We start from the raw sequence: 22,320 nt of genomic DNA on the forward strand, positions 1-22,320 counted from the left end.
ATAATAAATAAAATACGGACTCGCAGCGAGTCGCAGCTAAGCCAACTCGACAGAGGTCTCCACTCTAATGGAGGATTCACACTGCGTCCGATGTTTGACGTATACTACGTTTACGCGAACGTTACTTCTGTAGTAACTTACGATAATTCCTTCGCGTAAACGGGATTTTGTAGTAACTTACGATAATTTACTCCGCGTAAACGAGTAATATATCGTAAGTTACTACAGAAGTAACGCTCGCGTAAACATAGTAGTACATATATGTACATACATACATACGACGATCCGACATTCAATAGGAAATTTTTGTCTCTAATAATAAATTCTGTTATTGGATGTCGGATCGTCGTACGTCGAACATCGGACGCAATGTGAATCCTCCATTAGAGTGCTATTACATGGAGCGCGGAAACGCGGAAACGCGGAAACGCGGAAGCGCGGAAGACAAAATTTACTAGATTTCCGTCGATCCGTTCTGTCTGTTTTGAATGCCTTGAAAGGGTGCCATGCTCCATGTAATATAAGGCATTCAAAACAGACGGAACGGATCGACGGAAATCTAGTAAATTTTGTCTTCCGCGTTTCCGCGTTTCCGCGTTTCCGCGCTCCATGTAATGGCACCCTTATATTACATGGAGCATATTTTGAGCGGAAAAGCGGAACGGAGAATTATAAAATATTAATTTTTAACGGTATTTATTGATTAAAATGCTTGTATTCAATAGATAAGCTGGAAAGATAAGCATAACGCGGATACATCAGCTAGTATATACTCCATCAAATTTCGGAGCTGTCTAATCACATTGAAAAAGAAGGCTTTTACATACTTTGATTACTTTATTATTTTATAAAAGTGGCAGTATAATATTATAGATCCAAACATCATGTTGATGGTTATTATAAAGTACCCTAAGAGCACAGTTGACGGAAAGTCGACGGTAAGTCGACTTTTATAAGTCGACTTCTAGTCGACTTCTAAAAATGGCGGAAAGTCGACTGAAAGTCGACTTTTAAATAGTCGACTTCTAAAAATGGCGGAAAGTCGACTGAAAGTCGACTTCTAAATAGTCGACTTATAAAAGTCAATTTTTCGTCGACTATTTAGAAGTCGACTTCTAGTCGACTTCTAAAAATGGCGGAAAGTCGACTAAAAGTCGACTTCTAGTCGACTTCTAAAAATGGCGGAAAGTCGACTGAAAGTCGACTTTTAAATAGTCGACTTATAAAAGTCAACGGAAAGTTGACTTTTATAAGTCGACTTCTAGTCGACTTCTAAAAATGGCGGAAAGTCGACTGAAAGTCGACTTCTAAATAGTCGACTTATAAAAGTCAATTTTTCGTCGACTATTTAGAAGTCGACTTCTAGTCGACTTCTAAAAATGGCGGAAAGTCGACTAAAAGTCGACTTCTAAATAGTCGACTTATAAAAGTCAATTTTTCGTCGACTATTTAGAAGTCGACTTCTAGTCGACTTCTAAAAATGGCGGAAAGTCGACTGAAAGTCGACATATAAATAGTCGACTTATAAAAGTCAATTGTCCGACGACTTTTATAAGTCGACTTCTAGTCGATTTCTAAGAATGGCGGAAAGTCGACTAAAAGTCGACTTCTAGCAGTCATTTTTTTAATTGAAACGCCGCCCGCGTACGGCGCGCCGTGTATATCAATATGGCGGCGAATCTCGATCTTGATCGAGGACGTGAGTGTGCGTGAGTGCGAGGAATGTGCCGCGAGCCACGAGGTAAATGTATAATTAATCCAACAAATCCTGAAAGACTATATGGCTGCGTTTCGATATTCACTGCCAGTACTGCAAATCTATATTATTTATGTCACATACACTATATAGATTTTTAGTACTAGCAGCTGAATAACACTGAACGCAGCCTATACATATAGTGCAACTGTGCGTGGGCCGGCCCCAGGAGTCCGAGGACCCGATCTCCTTCCTACGGGAGTACTATACTTCCATAAGTTAGAAAAGGTACGTAAAATCTTAAATTGCGACTGCGATTAACCTGACCCTGGCTACGGGAGAGAGAGAGAGAGAGAGAGAGAGAGAGAGAGAGAGAGAGAGAGAGAGAGAGAGAGAGAGAGAGAGAGAGAGAGAGAGAGGAACAAGAGATCCTGGCTATGGTCCACTTAATACTACAAATGGTTCGAAGCATTCCTCTTCTTCTTTCTTTCAGTGAAGAAAGAAGAAAAAGAAGAACGCTTCAAAGCATTTGTAGTATCAAATGGACTGCAGCCTCTGTGCTATATAACCTAAAGGTGAGGTTAATGACACAACAAACTCTCTTCACCCGAGGGGAAAACAAAAAAAAAGGCATTATCGAATTGAATTCGACTGTTTGATCCTCTCAGCATGTATTGTAAACAAACTTATTTACAATTGCAGTTGTATCAAAAGATGTCGAGTGATACATTTTATGTTGTGGTCACTGAGAAGTGGGCTGCTGCAGTGCCATCAACGTGGGTACTCCCTGACGTAATGACAGTGTGGTGGCCCAAGGGAGAAGCAGTAACATTGGCTGCATCTAAAAAGCAAAAGCCTGAAAGCTCTTGGAGTAAAACAACGTACCAGTATTTGGTAGGACCTTTTGGTATGTATATTTTTTGTACACTTCAACTATGTATTAATACCCAGATAGAAAAATTCCAGTTATACGTTTGCTGCATGTCTCAGAGAACTATTCAAGAACTATTCTCTATAATGGCTCGCCAAAAGTTGTCTACATTAAGGGAACTCGTGTCATTCGAATAAAAAATGAGGAAGGATTGATGACTGATTCCTCTTAATAAGAAAGTCGTAATCCGGATAAAGGTCAAAGTTTTATGATGGAGCGATTCGCTAGCGTTTGTATACCGTTATCTTTATTGATACAGTTCCCTAAATGTATGCATCACTCTGCCGAGGAAAATATACATCCAAACTGGTCGCTTTCACTGTCGACATTTTTGGCTATCTGGGTAACTGTTATTGAATCGGTTTCTTGAAATTATTATTTGTTTCAGATACATATATCGAAGCCCGGAAGATGGAGAAAAGAGCTATTTGCATCAGCACGGATGATGATACCGAAGCATTATTAAGCAAATTTCCGTCAGACAGAAGCAAAAGGGAAAAAAAGGACAATAAACAGGATGATTTTCTGTAAGCACACTCAACATGAAACACGGTTTTAGTATTATATATATATATATATATGTATTGTATAAACATTTCGCGTAAAGACTACAAGAACGTTTGTAAAAATAACGTTAATACGATTAGAAGTATATAATAGGCGATTTGCACAACCATCTCTTTGTCTTGCCCAACATTTAAAAAAGAATTTTCTAAGATTCCAAGTCTGTGGTTCGATTCCGGCTCGGCTTTCGTTCCATTACATATATCTCGTTTAAGAGCTGGAATGCTCATTTAATGGAGTTTTGGAAAATCGATCGTGTTTAATTAGATAATTTATGTCCCGAGCGGTATACGCGTCCAGCACATTTACACGCGATTACATTGTAACGTTTATAACACGAAAGCGTGCTCATTGAGTTCCGTCGAGCGGCCGATGCAAAATAATTAATGTATAATAAAATGTATGTATAATAAAACAACATAAAATTAAGTTTTTTTTCATCTTAAATCAGAATTAAATACATATTCATTAAATACATTTACATCGCAGTCAGCACTACCTTCGGATGATTCACAATTATCATATTCATTATTGTCACTGCTATCAACTTCTGATTCATCATCAGTCTCTAGAGGCATTAACGATGCATCGGGAACAGAAACGTCCATATCATGAACCGCAGATGGCCCAGGAAGAATGTCACCACCACTATCATCATTATTTATTGAAACAGGAGGTTCAAAATTATTACGCGTACGATTATAAAGCAGCATAAAATACGTCGATCCTTTTGACGTTTGGATAATTCACGAAAACTCTTTCTCATATTTTAGGACGAGTTACCCGCCAGCAAACACAATGCAACATGTAACGTACAGTCATAAAAAAACATTTGTCATACCCATAACCTTAAAAATATACTTTCCATTATTTATTCAATTCTAGAAACCTGACGTTAAAAGTTGACGGGAAGTCGACTTTTCATCATGACGGGAAGTCGACTTGAAGTCGACTTCTACCGAAACTGACTTGGCAGAGAAGTCGACTTTTTTAAGGACGAAAGTCGACTTGAAGTCGACTTGAAGTCGGCGAATGTCTCAAAAAACGCCGACTAAAAGTCGACTTTCCGTCATGACAAGAAGTCGACTTTCCGTCGTGACGAAAAGTCGACTTGAAGTCGACTTCTACCGAAACTGACTTGGCAGAGAAGTCGATTTTTTTAAGGACGAAAGTCGACTTGAAGTCAACTTGAAGTCGGCGAATGTCTCAAAAAACGCCGACTAAAAGTCGACTTTCCGTTATGACAAGAAGTCGATTTTCCGTCATGTTTTAGTCGGCGTTTTTTGAGACATTTGCCGACTTCAAGTCGACTTTTGTCTTTAAAAAAGTCGACTTTCTGCCAAGTCAGTATCGGTAGAAATCGACTTCAAGTCGACAAGTCGACTTTTTGCTCTTAGGGTATCTTATGCAAGCCAGGGTACATACAGGTATAACCAGAGAGAAACCTGAGAGCGGCCACCGGGATCATTCCGTTCCAGCGGACGTATACTGACATACATACACGATAATAGCGGATTCCGCTTTTCCGTTCAAACGTGCGGGACTCAACTCGCGGAAACGCGGAATCTAGTCACTATTCTGTTCCGCGCTTCCGTGTTTTCGCGTTTCCGCGTTTCCGCGCTCCATGTAATGGCACCCTTAAAGGCCATCGCACACAAAATGCATAGAACATAGACATAACATAGCATAATTACGGAAACCCCTACGGCTCACCAGCGACTGTGTCGCTAGTAGTGGTTATTCGTGCAACTAGTATCACATTTTGCTTCGCGCAGCGCGTGAGTCGGGTGCAAGCAGCAAGTTGTGTTGCTTCGTGCAACTAGTTACATCCAGAGTGGGTCTGAAACATAACCTTACTGTCAGAGTGATAAAATTGCACAAACTTGAACATTTATTAATATTTTGGGTAATTTGTCACATTCGAAGTTTGACATATTCATGATTGTGTACAACTAACAAAATGTGAAATGTTTTTTGGTTTTTTACTGTAGAGGTTTGATTGATTTTGCTGCTATTCATGTATTACATGTTCGATTTTTATGTTTCAGATAATTTTCTAGATTATTTTGCTGTCAGAAATAGCTTGTAATTTTGAAGACATGAATCACATTATAGTGAAAGATGAAAATAGTATACTACATATGATTTAGATAATGAAAAATGTGACCTTTCAATTTTCTTGCAACTTTGTAATGAGATAAAAAGTAACATTCAATAAGGATTGAAAGAGGTAATTTTTTCGACTCCAAATTTATCATTTATTGTATTTATTTCTATTGAAGTTACCTTTTCGTGATGATGGAATATGTTCCCCATTCACGAATCTCTACCCCTATCATAAACCCAGGATTGAATTGTCATTTTCAGGTTATTTCCTACGATAAGGTGTTTTGGTTAAAAAATGTAATGGAGGTTTTGATAAAAAAATATTTTTACAAGAATTTCAAATACGAGGAAATACGTGATTTATTTCTAAAAGTACATGGTATTGAAACGTCTTTAAGTACTATTAAAAGAACCCTTTCATCATTTGGCCTACGAAGAAAAAATATTGAAGAAAGTGATATTAAAGAAATATGCCGGGCTATTGTGGAAGAACTTCACTCAGCTGGTTATAATTTAGGATATACGTCATTGTGGTTGAAATTGAAAAAAAAATATGGTCTGACTGTAAAGAGGAATACAGTGTATAATATCTTGAAAATTGCAGATCCAGAGGGTCTGGCAGACAGATTTGCTAATAAGCTTCGCAGAAGGGAGTACCTTAGTCCAGGTCCAAATTTCATGTGGCATACAGATGGTTACGATAAATTAAAACCGTTTGGTTTTGCGATACATGGTTGTATTGATGGCTTTTCGAGGATGATTCTGTGGTTAGAAGTTGCAACAACGAATAATGACCCAAAAGTGACAGCACATTATTTCTTATCAACAATATTCAGTTTGAAATTTTTGCCTACTATAATGCGGTCAGATAAGGGCTCTGAAAACACTCTAATAGAATCGCTACAAATTTGTCTACGCAGCAAAGACGAAGACAAATTTTCTGGAGAAAAAAGTGTCATAAAAGGTAGAAGTGTTCATAATCAACGTATCGAATCTTATTGGGGGCAAATGCGGCGTCACTCAGCTGATTTTTACATACAATTTTTCAAGTGCATGATGCAAAAGAACCTCTTCGATGGCAGTAAGCTACACAAAATGTGCCTGCAGTATTGTTTTGGTCCACTGATTAAGGAGGATTTATATCTGACAAAAAAACTATGGAATGAACATAGAATTCGGAAGCAAGCAGCGAGAAATAACATTGCTGGTAAACCGTATATACTTTTTCATTTGCCTGAAAAGGTCAATGCTCGCAATTACAAGAAGGATACAATTGGAGACGTTGTGAAGCGGCTTCTTCTAGAGATTACAACTAAAACACATTTGATTGATCCACATTTTGAGGAACTAGATGAATTAATTCTAACGGAAATTCAAATTGCTAGATCACCGCAAGAGGCTCTCGAATTGAATAAAAAAATTTTAAACAGAATTAGTCAATATACAAATGAAAGTAATCGATGAGGTATATTGTATGAACATTGTGGAGAGTATAGTTTCTTCACTAAAAGGATTCATATTATTTTTTGTTAAGATCGTCTTCACTTTTCCAACTTCTAAACATCAAACTTCGATTACAATTTAAATAATTTTAATATAAAATCAGTCTGACATTATATTAACAAAATATTGAAGAAATTTCTAATGTTTAATGAGTTTCAAATGAATAAATATAAAGCATAATTTATCTCTTAAATTTCTTGTAACTTCACTCGGCCAAGAAGAAATACATTATAATGGAGAAGTATTGCAAGATCATCTATACTCTTTTCTTGTTTCTTCTTTCAATGCACATTTCCCCTATACTCTGTCTCTTTTTACCGTTTTTCATACTTCTTTTTTCCTTTTCCTGAACGTTTTTCTCCTTCATGTAGACCTTTCCCTTCTTCCAACAAGTTATTGAAACACTTAAACAATATAATATATACGCCTGAAGTGATTAGCGAACGAAAAACGTAAGTCTACATACCTAATAAATTAACATTCACTATAGAGAAACTGTATATACGTTATAAAAGAATTTACATAAAATTCGTAACATGTTTTTTCATTCCGTAAGCCATAACTAAAAACTCGAATAATTTCCCAGACATTTCCCTGAGTTTTTTTTTTTACTTCCACTGACAAAGTATTTTTATCAGCTTCAGCTAAGTATTGGATTGATAATAAAATTGTGAGCAACAAATTAATGAAGCCACACATCAATAGCTATTCCAAAATACACTGCTTCCTTAAAGAAGAAGCTTTGTTTTAACAAAATTTCTTAAAATTAAACTAAACTTTCAAGTTTATAAGGAAGCAATGTATTCACAAGATGATCAAAATAAATTATTCCTTCTGAAATGAATGCAGAGCTTATTTTATCTCGATTTTTTAAATTTTAATTTACATAAAGGAAACTTTATTTTTTACTTCGTAATGTTATTCGTAAATATATCCCTGATATTTCTCTGATTTTCCTGACGGTTTTTCTATTCCCTGACTTTTCCCTGACAAGTAGCCACCCTGCATAAGTAAGTTATAAGCAATGTAATGAATTTTTGAAAATAGTTTATTTTTACAAATAACAAAACTGTTCTTTGCTAATGTATTTTTTATAATAGTAGTAACCCTGTTTTGAAAATTATAACTCATATACATAAAATATTACAATATTATTCTATGAACTTATGATTCTTCTTAATTAAAAACTTATTATTTTATTAACTATTTATGCTGTAAGTTTAAGTCTTTGAAAAATACTGTGTTTGAAGGGCCGTACACTTTCGTATCACATTCGCACGTTCAATACATAATTATGTTACATATTAGTAACCAATATTGCAATTGTACATAAACTATGAAGGAAATTTTGAAAGCATTAATATTAAAAACTAACTGCATTTACGTTATATTTTCAGCAACTCGAAATTGCATTTTCATCATAAACATATATAATCGCAATCTTTTCTTTGTAATTATATTAATACGAACAGAAAAATTCTTGAATGAAGATAACTTTTTTCAGAAATAAAACATTTTCCATCAAACCTCTTGTAGCACATGCCGAACATATACATATTATAGTTTTATCTGATTCAACCATATTTTCAACTTTGTAGCAACTCAAAATTTCATTTATTACATAAACACATATGATATAATCGCGATTTTTTTCAAATTCCAAGCATCTATTAGCACGAACAACAAAAGTCTTAAATGAAAATAAGTTTGTTCAAAACTAGAACAATAATCGAACATATCTTATATTATTAAACCTTTTTTCAATTTTGTAGCATCTAAAAATTGCATTTGCAACATTAACACGTATAATCGCAATCTTTTCCTAATTATTAAAACACAGCAAAATTCTTGAATGAAGATAACTATTTTCCAAAATAAAACACTTTTCATCAAACCTGTTCTAGCACATGTTGAAGATATTATAAATGTATATAATTCAACTTTAGTTTTAAGGTTATAGCAACTCAAAATTGCATTTGCAGACTAAACAAGGATAATAATATTTTTTTAAATTCTAAACATCTATTAATACGAACAACAAAAGTCTTAAATAAAAATAAGTTTGTTCAAAACTAGAACAATAACCGAACATATCTTATATATTATTAAATCTTACTTTCAACTTTGTAGCAACTGAAAATTGCATTTGCAGCATATAAACACGTATAATCACAATCCTTTTTGCAAATGCTAGGCATATAATACTTCTTTTGTGAGTATATTTTGGTATCGTAATCACAAATCAACAAAATCTTTGGTTGAAATCACCCATTGTAAAATCAACATTTCTTCTCAGTCTTCAGCTCTTGAGTGTCTCTACTTCATTCATTCCAAAGATTCAGTTCCTGCTAAATGATTACAACCATTTTAATTTGATTAATTATTTATTGTACAGATATGCGTTGGTTATTCCATTTTATTTCAATATCTGAATCGGTCGCTTTCTGCTTAAATTAGAAAATGAACATAAATTAAGAATTTTTAATAATAAGAACGAATAATGTCATATACTGTAAAGAATTATGTTTCAAACTTTCGTATACATATAGAGCATTGCAACGTTTTTATAAATAAATCGTAACCGACTTACTTGAAATAAAATGAAATCTATGTATATTTTCTATAACTGCATGACTTGAGTTCGTTGTTCCTTGTTTTCTTAATGTAAGAGAATAATACGTTTTTTTGAAATATAGTATTTAAAAAACAATACCTTTGAAAGTATTTAGAAGAGTATGGGCACTTGGTCTTTTCTCAGGTTCGTGAAGAAAACATTCTTTTAAAAGAGATCTTAAATGAATTGGCATTTTCGATAAATTGGGTGCTTTCAAAGTGGAGACAATTCCTCTTAAATTAATTAAATTGTATCCTACCCCAAGAGGCAGAGTCCAGACATTCTTTTGCGAGTATAACTCTACAATAACACAGGCAAGCGACCAAACGTCAGAATAAATAGTAGCTTCTTTGTATTGTATAAGTATCTCAGGAGCCATATAAAGCGGTGTTCCTTGAAAGTTGTGTCCAATTGTGGTGTGAAGCGCAGAAGGCATCGCATCGCATTTACTTAAGCCAAGATCACACACTTTTGTAGTATAGTGTCTATCCACAAGGATGTTTTCTGGTTTTATATCTTTGTGCAGTATTGCTGGTCTTGACTCATGAAGAAATGTGATGGCTTTGCATATTTGATAAGATATAAGGGATTTATTTTTTTCATTTAGTTTTAATTTGAGTTTTGAGTTACCATGAAACAAGACAGATCGCAAACTTTCGCTGTCGAAGTACTCCATGACAATGTGACATTGAGATTGAGAAAATGATACTGCCATTATACTAATTATATTCGGATGTCTCACTTTATCCATTATATTCATTTCGCGAATGATGTATTTATTACTGGTCGATAACTCTATAGTTTTCACTGCCACATCAGTTCCTAACCATGTCGCACGTTTCACTGTTCCAAAAGCACCTTTACCCAACAAGATTTCGGAAAAATGTATATTTTTTTCGTCGATAACAGGGATCGAAAGATGCACATTGTGAACAGTTTGTCGATTATTAGGCAGATTTTCTTTAGATTCGAAATCATTTGTTAAAATATGAATTTTGGACGATGCAGCAGCACGATTTTCTGTAGTAAATTTAATACTTTTTTTACTACTCAATTCTACCGCACTTGAAAAATTGCGTTTTTTATTTACATTTTCTTTGGAAATGATTTCATTTGTTATAATATGAATTTTAGATGATATAGCAGCACTATTTTTGGTAGTAAATAGAATTTTTTTTTTACTACTGCATTCCTCCGCACTTGGGAAATTACGTCTTTTATTTCTATTTTGCTCAATATTCAGATCGTTCAACTTTGATGAGAAAACATTTTTTATCTGATTCACTGGCAATGAAATTTGGCTCATTTGTGATAATTGTTTGTCCTCTAAAAAACTATTTTCTGTCGTTTTTCGATTAGGTACTGATTTTTTCTGAGTCAATAAATATAATCTTAATGTTGAATTCCTTGAACGAATTTTTTGAACAAAATCCCAAAAGTTTTCTTCACTACAACTGCGAAAATCATCATAAATCTCTCCGTTGTAATTACCTATGTCAACGACCGATCCTTCGAAATATTTAGAATTCTCTTCGGTTTTCATTGCCTCGAGTATCATATTTTTCACTTTGGCAAGTCGATATTTTTTTGCTTGGTCCAATTCTATCGTCTTGGCACCTGCGATTGGCTCCTTTATGTGAATGAATTTATTTCTTTCATCTATCTTGTGTTTCCATCCGATATGAATAATTCGTTTTACATTTTTATTAACACCGACCTAAAAAGAATAAAGAAAAAGTTATTCCAAGAATTCCCTAGTGTACATAATAATGTAAATCTTCATTAATTCCTTCCGAAATCAGTGACGATAAATATTCTCTATTCAGGCAGAATGCAGGATTGATAAATTTTTCGAATACCTTTCTATGTCTTAAAAATAAAAACTGATAAAAATAAAAAATGCAATATCCAAAACCTTTACTTTTTTTTCAAAAAAATTCGTCCCAGAAGAATTGTTTCCTTCTCCGTCAATAATAGCCATTATTTCCTGAAATCTTTTCTTTTTACCTTCATTTTTGAAGTTCGGATCTGCAAGGTTACATTAACATAACTTAATTCAATTTACATTAAACTATCAGAATAAGGATACTCACGTTTTGATAAATTAGCATAAAAAATTCTGTACTCAATTTTTCCGGGGATTAACTGAAATTCATCATTAATTAATTCGAGACCACATTGTTCATTGTCCGAATCATAGTAGACAAGGCCACTTGCTTCTGGAAAGTAAGTTTTTACACTTTTAAAACGAACCCTGCAATTTTGTGTTGGCAGTTTGACAGTACTATTTTCATCTTTCACTATAATGTGATTCATGTCTTCAAAATTACAAGCTATTTCTGACAGCAAAATAATCTAGAAAATTATCTGAAACATAAAAATCGAACATGTAATACATGAATAGCAGCAAAATCAATCAAACCTCTACAGTAAAAAACCAAAAAACATTTCACATTTTGTTAGTTGTACACAATCATGAATATGTCAAACTTCGAATGTGACAAATTACCCAAAATATTAATAAATGTTCAAGTTTGTGCAATTTTATCACTCTGACAGTAAGGTTATGTTTCAGACCCACTCTGGATGTAACTAGTTGCACGAAGCAACACAACTTGCTGCTTGCACCCGACTCACGCGCTGCGCGAAGCAAAACGTGATACTAGTTGCACGAATAACCACTACTAGCGACACAGTCGCTGGTGAGCCGTAGGGATTTCCGTACATAATAGCGTTTTTTCTTGGCTGCACTATTGCCCACTAGTGCAACACTAGTGCAACATTAGTGCAACGCTATTGGGTAGTGCAGGGCAGTGCAGGGCGATAGTGCAGCCAAGAAAAAACGCTATAAGCATTTAGGGTCGACAGGAGTCACGGCCGAACTCCGAATTGATGTTGGAGACCTCGCGCGGTGACAATACAAAACTTCGTTTCAGTGTCGCCAACGTCGAGAAACTAACTTCTAGGTTTTATGTGTGAATACGCATACACATCATTGAACTGCTCACGCGGACGCACGGTAGAGAGACATATACCTCTATGAAGTTGGCCGGACAACTTCAACGTATCGAACTTTCATTAATTGGAATCGATTGGTGGTCGTTTGGTAGTCTTTGGTAGTCTAGTTCGATCGTTTGGTGGTTAGTCGTTTTCCTGTAAAATAAAAATAAAATTTCCGATGTGAACTTAGCCGGACAATTTTTATTTTTCAACCAATTTAACTTTTTTATAGCTCATTCGACGCGGAATCGTTTGGTGGTCACGAATATCATCATAAAAACGTTTGGTGGTCAACCGTTTTCCCAGAAAATAGAAAAAACCGTATGCGCATAATGCCGGACATATCACCTCTATGCCACTAGTCGGAACAATTGTATTTATCACCCAAATTGACTTTGATAGGGCTCAATCGACGCGGAATCGTTTGGTGGTCACGAATATCGTAATTAAAACGTTTGGTGGTCAATGGTTTTCCTAAGAAATAGAAAAAACCGTACTCTCACGCCATAATATATATATATATATATATATATATATATATATATATATTATGACATATATATATGCTATAACACTTACATATAATATATTACAGAAATAAAACTTATTGTGAAATATTTTCGTATAATATAAAATAAAGTTTTATAACATAAAAAAAAGAACAAAAAACGGAGTGTTTAATCAACATTATTATCCATCTAATTTTTAAATACATCAGGCTCTCAATATTTGCTGCAAAATTTTAACAACAAAAGTACATGTGCACCGCAGGGGGTCGATTGTGTATCTTGAAACGAGGTGAAAATTACAAAAGTGAACAGATTTACTAGATTTCGACAAATGAAATTGTAGATTCTCTAGTGAATTTCCTCACTTTTGTAATTTTCACCTCGTTCTAAGATACAGAATCGACCCCCTGATATAAAATCATTTTGATAAATCATTCTAGTTTATTGTGGATTTTCTAAATACATCAGCAAAACACAAAATTCATCTAGGTTTTCATTTATGTCTTGCATGTATGTTGAGATACTGCACCTCTCTGGCCATCTTCTAATGCATAGAGCACACAGCGCAGATATCTTGCGCCTACGATTGAGTTTGTGCCTGCGCCCTTGCGCCGCGCTTTTACGCCTTGTCGTGTAGTAAGAGGGAAGAAGAGGAATAATCGACTCTGATTAGTGGATTTCCTTACGATTTACGTCTTACGTCTTCCATCGATTCGTGTGTCCGGGGCTTTAGGCCCGGTCTACAATGGATGTCGTAAGTCGGAGTCGTAAGAAATTGACTAATCACAATCTATTATTCTCCTTGCGGTCGCAGAATAATGAACTGTGATTGGTCAATTTCTTACGACTCCGACTTCCGACATCCATTGTAGACCGGGCCTTAGCATAAGGCTGAGTTTCCACTGAGCGCGTCACGCGTCGCGTCGTCCGAGTTGAATCAATCAAAACATCCCATTTCGATCCCGTCACAAGAATGTAATGAAATGGGATGTTTTGATTGGTTAACTTGTGACGACGCGACGCGTGACGCGCTCAGTAGAAACTCAGCCTATGCGTCGTAAACGCTCGCAAACGTAGTATGTGTTCCTGGACACACGAATCGACGGAAGACGTAAGACGTAAATCGTAAGGAAATCCACTAATCAGAGTCGACTATTCCCCTCTTTTTCCCTCTTAAAGAGGGGAATAGTCGACTCTGATTGGTGATTTCCTTACAATTTACGTCTTACGTCTTCCGTCGATTCGTGTGTGAAGATGATTTTTTAAAACACGATCGATATTTGATAGAAACTTATTTTTATTTTATAATTTATATGATCGCTTTGCCCGAGCCAAACAATAAAAACATTATGCATCCTAATGCATCGATAACAGCTATAAATAAAAAGACAACAGGCCAGCTGTGTGTCACGTGCAAAATGTGTCCGGAAAAATATACTCCAAGGAAACCTGAAAAAAAAGAAAATTTATTAGCTGTGTAACAATCATGCGATTGTTTACATTAATTACATACCAGGTATCGCGCCAACAGTATTCATCAGACCGAATACACTGCCGGAGTGCTTTGGTGCGAGATCTGAGGGATTTACAGCGATAGCGTTATTGTGGAAGCCTGAGCCACCGATAATCAACGCGAGACAAAATATTGCACTTTGAAAGCTTTCCACTTTCACTACAAGGAACATATACGATACAAATTATTATAACAGCATTATGAGATACAACATTAAGCCTTTTAATTATTAAGTGTTAGGATTTACCTAAGAATAACAGACCTCCAATTTCGATGACGAAACAAATTGTTTGAATTGTTTTGCGTGTAACCGTCACGGAATAGCCAGTTTTAATTATCTCTTCTGATAAAGCTTTCCCCAAGAATGTACAAGGTAGCATTGATAGCCATGGCACCATATTTACAACCAAACCCTATTAATTGAAATTATTCAACATAATATACCCAGAAACAAATTATTACGTTATTTTAATATCACAAATTATTTAGTTATTAGTTAACTTTTTCTTAGGTGTAAATTTGAATATTTTTTTACTAATTTTGTTATAGAACAGTTCTTATGGCTTTTTCTTTCCATATCAATTTTTTAAACGATACTGAATAAAAATTAGATAATTAGATTTTACCCTAACTTCAGGAAATGTGTCATGAAAGTATGTAGGCATCCACGAAAGTAACACGAAAAAACAGTTGTTTTGGCAGGCATGTCCAATAACACAGGACCTGAAAATCATAGTTAACAATCAATAAAGACAGTCGAGACAATCGATTTATAAAGAAAGTTATATTTACAAGGTCTTATGGTCATAATCTTATAATAATCGTATAATTTTTACAATCAAATGATTCAAAACTGGAGCATTTGTATAAGCTAAAGCATGTATGCGTAATTTAAACTCTTATTACTTTCAAGCACAATCATAAATCTTAAAAATTGATTTAGTATCAGAAGAATATAATCGGCAAGGAAATTACACTATCTAAAAATCCGACAATTTTCCACGTTTTCACAAATTACAATTCTAAGAGTTCGGAATTTCAAATCGCGAAAATAAAAAGTCTCAGAAATCGATAAAGTATCAGGACAATATAATCAGCAAGAAGGTTGCATTATCTAAAATTCCAATAATTTTTCATGTTTTCAAGAATTGCGATTCAAAAAGTTCAGAATTTTAAATCGCAAAAATTAAAAGTTTCGAAATCGATAAGGAGAATATAATCGAATTGCAATGCCTATGACTAGCTGATTATAAAAATTTCTCTTTGTATTAGTCTATGCAAATTGAAACTATTACATTCCATGCATCATAATATTCATAATTACCAGAAAGGAGGTTGTGACAGAAGTTTGGACCAAGGCAAAGTGTAGCCAGTGGTCGACTTGACAAAAGCTGTTTTTTCCTTAAAAGGCAGAGTGTGATAGCTTAATAAAGCTGTCCATGCCAAACTCATACCCCCTATATAAATAAATTAGTAAGCACCACAAAAGTATCTCATTTCTGCTTGAAAACAAAATTAACAAAAAGATGCGTTCAACTATGGGTACTTTCCGTTTCACGCATGATGAGCATAATGCATCATTTATCCTTGTTTAACACTCGATGAACAACAAGGATCAAGGATAAATGATGCCATTATGCGCATCATGTGTGAAACGGCGTGAAACGGAAAGTACCCTATAATTAAATTATTCTTATATGATACATGTTCAAAAATTATCATCTTTTATCTATGAATTCTTTAATTAATTTGACATAAGCTACATTGTACCTAACGCCCGAAAGACAGTCATCCAGTTATAATTCTCCAGAAGATACGAGCCTAAAGACCCGGTGAGTAGAGTGCCCAGAGCAGATCCTGATGTTAATAAGCTAAAGAAGGAGGCTCTTTCTGCCTCGTGCAAGCGTTGGCTGATCAAGCTAATCATGCTAGGAAAATGCATTCCTGTAAGTGACAGGTGTCGTATTATCCACCATTGCCTTTGGTGCAACTGTATAACGTTAAAAATTTACCTTGGAATGCTCCATTTATCATTCTCATCGCTGCGACGAGCAAAACGGAGGTTCCATCCCCGGAAAAGAATTCTATGATTTCTGGCATGAGGAAGGTTGTCGCCGACCAACCGAGGGCAGATATCCACAGTACTCTCTGCCCACCGATTTTATCGCTAATATAGCCGCTGGCTACCTGCGTCAACGTATAGCCCCAGAAGAAGCTTGATAGTATTATGCCTGAATCCGATTTTGACCAATTCTTCTCCTGACTGACAACAGGTATCAACAAAGGGACCGATGTACGCGTGGCATATATCATGCACGTGCCGCACAACAACGACAGGAACCATTTCTGCCTCTCCCTCCTAAACAAAAAAAAATTTTCTCATATTCCAATCCTAACAATGCCGCTCATAATAGCAATTGTAAAGGCAACTTTAACCAACCATTCATTAATTAAATTGACAAATATGCTTAAAACAAAATCTCTAACTATATATATATATATATATATATATATATATATATATATAATTCGTTATTCCTAATCTCTAATATGTTTTTCTATATGTTCATACAATAGAAAATTAATAATTCTGTGTTAACAAAGTAATACAGGTATTGATAAGTTAATCAGAGTTCGATCAAAGTCACTGTACGTAAAGTGTAAATAATGAATAGATCATCAAAGCCTCTTCGTTTAGAAAATCGATGATCGCTTTCAGATCAATGTATCCTTTTGATTGTATTGTATACCTCGACCAGGACAAAGCGGTCCTGTCATCGGACGGAGTGTCCAGCGAGATCTGTAACTGCATCGTGTTCGCGGACTCGTTTTTAGCTCGTCGACTTCAATTTCTGTGTTGGAGCATCTCCGGCTCTCGTCGACGTTCCGCCAGAGCACGCCGTGACTTTCGCGCGCATATTTAGCATTATTGACACGCGGCCGATCTGTCAAAATCCATACACGTCATCATGCTAATCTCTGCGATAACCTCTTCACCTCGACTCGGGACTCGGGACTCTCGGTCGGGGAGTTTATATTCGGCCCACAAACACACGGCGTTGCGAATCGAGCTAGATTTTTGTCACACATGCGCAACAAACGCAGTATCAGTAAAGTACTTCAAGTACTTGTATGTATGTAAATAAAAAAGTGTACTATAAAGTTATAAAAGATTAGATCGTCTGCCTTACAATAAAATAAAAAAAATACTTTAAATCAACGATTTTAAAATAAAGTACAAGAAGTTATTAACCATTTAAAAAATATTTTCATTCAGCCATGAATTTTAAAATCTTCTAATTCTACATTTTTAAGTATAACTGCTTTATCAATATTAAAATCCACGATGCACATATAAATATTAACATTAACTTACCTTGTATCTATCCTCATTTGACAGTCCCGTCAAAACTTCATGCCCATAACATTGCCATATAATGGCACTGGCAGTGAATTCTGAAACTCAGCTTTGTATGTATATGTATAGTAGGCGTCATTAATGTCTTCCACCTGAAGCATAAGTATGTACATATATATGACGTGCACTATAGAAATCCCAAGAACACATACTACGTTTACGCGAGCGTTACTGCTGTAGTAACTTACGATATATCACTCGTTTACGCGGAGTAAATTATCGTAAGTTACTACAAAATCCCGTTTACGCGAAGCAAAATCCCATTTACGCGAAGGAATTATCGTAAGTTACTACAGAAGTAACGCTCGCGTAAACGTAGTAACAGCTAGGAAGGCATTAATGACGCCTTCTGTATATATATATATGTACATAATACGATTTAAAAAGTAAAATAAATATAAAATGTAAATAAACAAACGCGCGCGCGCGCGCGCGCGCGTGCGCACATCCGGAGAGATTATCCAATTACATAAAAAACGCGATGAGAAGTTCGCATTAGAGGTTGATAAATGATAGTTATACACGCGCGCGTCGATTTTGTGCGTATTACTTTGTGTAAATCCACCTGGACAGACCTTGACACTTATGCCGATAAAAGAGGAGATAGAAGGGGAAAGAAAGACGAAGAAAGAAAATATTGACACATATATGTATACGATGTAATAAGATGTGATTTAATAGTCATTTAAACGTCATTTAAACAAAAACTTCCGGACTCTGTCTATGCTCTAGCTAGAAAATACGATGTGCAAGAGCTAAGTATATTTATTTATTCCTTCGACCATCACTTTCGAATTGCACTCTGTAAGTCATGATACCTATGCCTGAGATGTTCGGCGACGTTTGAGAATTGCTTCGAAAAACTTTGAACGCTCCATCACGGAAATGACAGAGGTAAATTAAATATACAGTCGTGTTTTCTTGACTCAACATTATTTTATTCGTTCATCAATATATTTGCCTCACATTTTGCATTGTTAAAAAGTTGCTTTACGTTCTGCCAGTTTACACGATTGAATGAACACAAATCATTTTATTTTTCAGACACAGAGTGATTGCATATACAATTCGATAATCATGTATTGTAAGTATACTCGCGCCGTGCCAGTGCTCTTCACCAGTGTTTGTCACATTTCATTTACTCTGTCGTTCATTATTCTGAAAAAGGAACTGAGAGAGTCGATATTTTTAATTTCAGACGAAGAACGGGCTAAGAAATGCCAGACACTTCTACGTCACCCCAACGTTCGTACATGTATCCTCAAATTTAAGGAGCAGCTTGCCCACAATCCGTTTTTGCAAGTGGCTACCTTCATCGCAATAGCGTCACTGTTGACACCTGTCCTCTTGTTTATCATGTTCGCTATTATCAGTGGTGTATTTATATTTATTGGTTTTATGATGGTTCAAGGTAAGGAACGATACACATTTCTGTTCTCGATCACAGAACGTGCGCTGTTGCTCAGACTCTAACCAAGTACACGTTGATTTCAGTGACAGTATTGGCTATTGGCGCAAGTATTTTAAGTTGTGTACTTTTCTGCGTCGCAAGCACTATTGTAATGGTAGGATTATTTATCCTTTTCGTCTATTACTTGTTATATTATACAAACCACGCGTTCAATCTTTTGATATGTACTAAAACCTGAGTTGTGTATAAAGACTTATATTTTTAATAAGTATAAAAAAGAATAAGAATATAAATAACACTTAAATAGAACAAAAAAAATGTTTTTTAATGTTTGTCATAAATTAAAGATATATTCAGTGTGATATGCAAGACCATATCCAAATATAGAGGTATTATATATAGACTGATATATGTCTACATATATATTATCTATCTTAAAAGTAATAAAATATTAGAATTACATAATCTCACTTAAAGTATAACATTTACGTCAATCGGGAGTGTTTGATTGAAGATTCTCGCCTCTAATCTCGCCTTCGCTTGTAGACAAATGTATCTCGTGCCACAGCGAGTCAGTTAACTTGTCATTAATCTCTTGATTTTCATAATAAAAGTGGTGAATATAGTCGCGTTTGTTCGAGACATCTGTATCAAGAGTTAAGGATTGCGAATATGCATTTCTGCTACTTACTAACAAAAAGAAGTAGCTGGCGTAAAATATGAGAAATGACACTCAATATATATTATTGGTTATATAAAGTAACGTAAGGCATGAATGTAAAAAAAAAAAAGGATACAGCCTTTAATACCATGCTTGGTAGCTTCGTAATCCCATTGTATCTTAGTAAAATCCTTATACAATTTCAACTTTTTTCTACAAAATGAATAAAACAATGACAACACTGATGAAAGCTCAAGAACGCATTAATTTGCAATGATAATACGTACTTTCCTTGCTCCAGCACTTGCTGATCTTGCAAATTTGGCTTGGCAGACCTCAAGCTGTTACGTTTCCCTTCTAATTGTTTGATCTCTTGCAAGAGTTTCTTTTTTTCCGCTTCCAGCTCTTCCTGTTAAAGAGTATTTTGTAATAGTGAGATATTCAGCTGGTTCCCGGATGGAAAAAAATTAAGGTATATCATACTCACTAAATAAACCTTTTCTTTTGATAATTCGTCATTTTTTTGCTCCAAAGTTTGTGTCTCCGTATACAGCGTCTCTTTCATAACATCCAATTTTGATGTTAATTCCTTAATCTTAGTTTCGTCCTCTGTAAAATATAAAAATTGGTATAGAAGAAAATTATAATAATACGACCACTATCCTACAATTTTATAAGAATTTTAAAGCAACTTAAGATAACGCCAACAATTTATTTTCCTTCCTAGAGTTATTTCCCCTCAAATTAAATTATTCTAAGTAATCACGAATAACAAAATTTACCATTAAATCGTTGATCTTGATTCCTTTTGATCTCGTCCACAATTTCTGCCTTAGATAGCAACAGTTGTTGGAGTGTCGATGTATCCACATTCACGAATTTCTTCTTCAGCGATTCCAGCCAGTGGCCTTCCATAGTTTAATATAAAACCAATTAATCTCGCGATGATAACCTGAGACACGAGCACGAGATCTCTTTTGATGTTTATTTACGTTATAAAATTCGAATCGTCTTTAACAGGGTCGACACAACCATGATATTAAAAAAAGGTATAACACCATCAAAATGCGCAGTAACCGACCAATGGCGTTGGAGAACAAATCAACTTATTGCACCAGTTCAACTAGTGCAGCTGGTACGTTTGGTACGTACAGAGAGAAGAATCTTCTCTCTGATAATGGCACCCTGCCTGAGGAACACCTGCTTAAAAGGAACGGACCTGCTATTAGATTCTTGTGTCAACGAATTAACCTATTTAGCAAATTTTTTTTCGAATGTATCTTACCGATAATTAGGCATTTATTAAGGAAAACTCTCTAAGAACGAAGTGAGGGTGAACGACAGATATGTTGAAGTTTCCAAGATTACTAGTAAATCACGTGAAAGCGTTGGCGACGCCCGCTTTACCGAGCAAGGCGGATCATTTGTCACAACAAACACGGGTAATTTCTTTTAATATTACTCAGGCAAAGATATAGCCATTCGTACTGTACATACACGTGCATTTTGTCATTCCTGAAACCATCTAATAGAATCTGGCATATATAAGATTATTAAATTGTTTCAATGCATATTCGTCTTTAATTCATATATTTATTTGTTTAACATTTTTTGCAGAACACCTTTATTCTCAAGAGAAGATTTCCAACGTCTCTCTACGCGAAGAATTCCAGGCCCCATCGATTGAAAAAGAGGCATTTTATATACGATCTCGTTGAGGATACCAATGTAAGAAGAAGGGAACCGGTTGATTTGATTCTAACGCAATACGTAGCAGGACTTGGTAATGTGGGCACTCGAGTATCGATGCATCCGTCGCGGGCATACCCAGAGCTCTTACTGCCGAGACTGGCCGACTATGCTACTCCTGAGAATATTGAGAAATACATGAAATTGGCAACGGACCAGAAGGACAGCACGCCGTTCAGCTCTGCCTTGGTAGAAAAAACGATCAAGTACCTGTCGCAGAAGCGGATAACAATCACAATGTCGAAGGACGTGCCGTGGACGTTAGAGAAGTGGCATATAAAAGCGAATTTCCGCAAGGCTGGTATCCACCTACCGGAGGAAGCTATAGCGATACCCGAAAGGCCAATATCCGGGCCGAATCTGGATCTAGAGGGAAAGGAGTTTTACGTGACTCTTACGATTAATAATCGCGAGCAGGTGAAGGTGAGATGTCTCCTGCATCACTGGATGCTGGAAAAGCCTCCGATACCCGGTGACGAGTTCTGGAAGACGCCAGGCGAGCCGATATTTCCCGAGGACAAGCCGATTTTAGACTCTCTTCCGCCCTTCTGGGTAGAAAAAAAGAAAACGATACCCTATTTCTAATGTATTGTGTTACGCTATAAATAAATAACACTTAACGGGGAATAAGAATGCACACGTTTT

General features: G+C 35.5%; 6 protein-coding genes and 1 long non-coding RNA gene across 21 annotated transcripts; 4 read left to right on the forward strand and 3 right to left on the reverse strand.

The window, feature by feature from the left end:
- The first annotated feature begins 1,685 nt into the window (after positions 1 to 1,685).
- Positions 1,686 to 3,608, forward strand: LOC143899396 (uncharacterized). Its single transcript, XM_077409656.1, has 4 exons — positions 1,686 to 1,741; positions 1,887 to 1,984; positions 2,399 to 2,603; positions 3,016 to 3,608. Exons 1-4 carry the CDS (start codon positions 1,723 to 1,725, stop codon positions 3,156 to 3,158), a joined length of 465 nt encoding a protein of 154 aa, XP_077265782.1. The 5' UTR covers positions 1,686 to 1,722; the 3' UTR covers positions 3,159 to 3,608.
- Positions 3,609 to 4,883: 1,275 nt separating this feature from the next.
- On the reverse strand, positions 4,884 to 12,292 carry LOC143899397 (uncharacterized). Of its 11 annotated transcripts, none has more exons than XM_077409660.1 (6): positions 11,924 to 12,290; positions 11,668 to 11,781; positions 11,508 to 11,559; positions 11,336 to 11,442; positions 9,514 to 11,131; positions 7,831 to 9,148 (listed from the first exon to the last, which is right to left on the reverse strand). In XM_077409660.1, the coding sequence occupies exons 2-6, from the start codon at positions 11,728 to 11,730 to the stop codon at positions 9,126 to 9,128; spliced, it is 1,863 nt and encodes a 620-aa protein (XP_077265786.1). In that variant the 5' UTR covers positions 11,731 to 11,781; positions 11,924 to 12,290; the 3' UTR covers positions 7,831 to 9,125. The 11 variants fall into 11 exon arrangements, with proteins under 11 accessions (XP_077265794.1, XP_077265786.1, XP_077265787.1 ...); XM_077409661.1 differs by having other exon boundaries at positions 11,868 to 12,290; XM_077409663.1 differs by having other exon boundaries at positions 7,831 to 9,145; positions 9,514 to 9,576; positions 9,674 to 11,131; positions 11,508 to 12,291.
- On the forward strand, positions 4,947 to 7,328 carry LOC143899398 (uncharacterized). Of its 3 annotated transcripts, XR_013257475.1 has the most exons (4): positions 4,947 to 5,097; positions 5,240 to 5,421; positions 5,559 to 6,261; positions 6,348 to 7,328. It is a non-coding gene; the product is annotated as an uncharacterized LOC143899398 (long non-coding RNA). The 3 variants fall into 3 exon arrangements; XR_013257474.1 differs by having other exon boundaries at positions 5,559 to 7,328; XR_013257476.1 differs by having other exon boundaries at positions 4,977 to 5,153; positions 5,559 to 7,328.
- Positions 12,293 to 14,202: 1,910 nt separating the features above from the next.
- Positions 14,203 to 18,012, reverse strand: Mfs18 (major facilitator superfamily transporter 18). Of its 2 annotated transcripts, none has more exons than XM_077409865.1 (9): positions 17,813 to 18,012; positions 17,187 to 17,507; positions 16,449 to 16,795; positions 16,207 to 16,380; positions 15,761 to 15,893; positions 15,063 to 15,159; positions 14,699 to 14,849; positions 14,437 to 14,595; positions 14,203 to 14,372 (listed from the first exon to the last, which is right to left on the reverse strand). In XM_077409865.1, exons 2-9 carry the CDS (start codon positions 17,246 to 17,248, stop codon positions 14,233 to 14,235), a joined length of 1,263 nt encoding a protein of 420 aa, XP_077265991.1. In that variant the 5' UTR covers positions 17,249 to 17,507; positions 17,813 to 18,012; the 3' UTR covers positions 14,203 to 14,232. The 2 variants fall into 2 exon arrangements, with proteins under 2 accessions (XP_077265991.1, XP_077265990.1); XM_077409864.1 differs by having other exon boundaries at positions 14,684 to 14,849; positions 17,813 to 18,010.
- A 171-nt stretch (positions 18,013 to 18,183) lies between these two features.
- LOC143899524 (uncharacterized) lies at positions 18,184 to 20,165 on the forward strand. Of its 2 annotated transcripts, XM_077409869.1 has the most exons (5): positions 18,184 to 18,513; positions 18,587 to 18,748; positions 18,899 to 18,938; positions 19,053 to 19,265; positions 19,349 to 20,165. In XM_077409869.1, exons 2-5 carry the CDS (start codon positions 18,740 to 18,742, stop codon positions 19,501 to 19,503), a joined length of 417 nt encoding a protein of 138 aa, XP_077265995.1. In that variant the 5' UTR covers positions 18,184 to 18,513; positions 18,587 to 18,739; the 3' UTR covers positions 19,504 to 20,165. The 2 variants fall into 2 exon arrangements, with proteins under 2 accessions (XP_077265995.1, XP_077265994.1); XM_077409868.1 differs by having other exon boundaries at positions 18,184 to 18,748.
- LOC143899523 (uncharacterized) lies at positions 18,771 to 20,979 on the reverse strand. The gene is made up of 5 exons (XM_077409867.1): positions 20,709 to 20,979; positions 20,414 to 20,535; positions 20,214 to 20,335; positions 20,063 to 20,139; positions 18,771 to 19,910 (listed from the first exon to the last, which is right to left on the reverse strand). Exons 1-5 carry the CDS (start codon positions 20,839 to 20,841, stop codon positions 19,756 to 19,758), a joined length of 609 nt encoding a protein of 202 aa, XP_077265993.1. The 5' UTR covers positions 20,842 to 20,979; the 3' UTR covers positions 18,771 to 19,755.
- A 143-nt stretch (positions 20,980 to 21,122) lies between these two features.
- Mrpl9 (mitochondrial ribosomal protein L9) lies at positions 21,123 to 22,308 on the forward strand. The gene is made up of 2 exons (XM_077409866.1): positions 21,123 to 21,368; positions 21,544 to 22,308. Exons 1-2 carry the CDS (start codon positions 21,273 to 21,275, stop codon positions 22,258 to 22,260), a joined length of 813 nt encoding a protein of 270 aa, XP_077265992.1. The 5' UTR covers positions 21,123 to 21,272; the 3' UTR covers positions 22,261 to 22,308.
- The last annotated feature ends 12 nt before the right edge of the window (positions 22,309 to 22,320 follow it).

This window comes from Temnothorax americanus, unplaced genomic scaffold (genome assembly GCF_048541705.1).
Source record: "Temnothorax americanus isolate GAGA-0224 unplaced genomic scaffold, ASM4854170v1 Scaffold27, whole genome shotgun sequence".
NCBI lineage: Eukaryota > Metazoa > Arthropoda > Insecta > Hymenoptera > Formicidae > Temnothorax > Temnothorax americanus.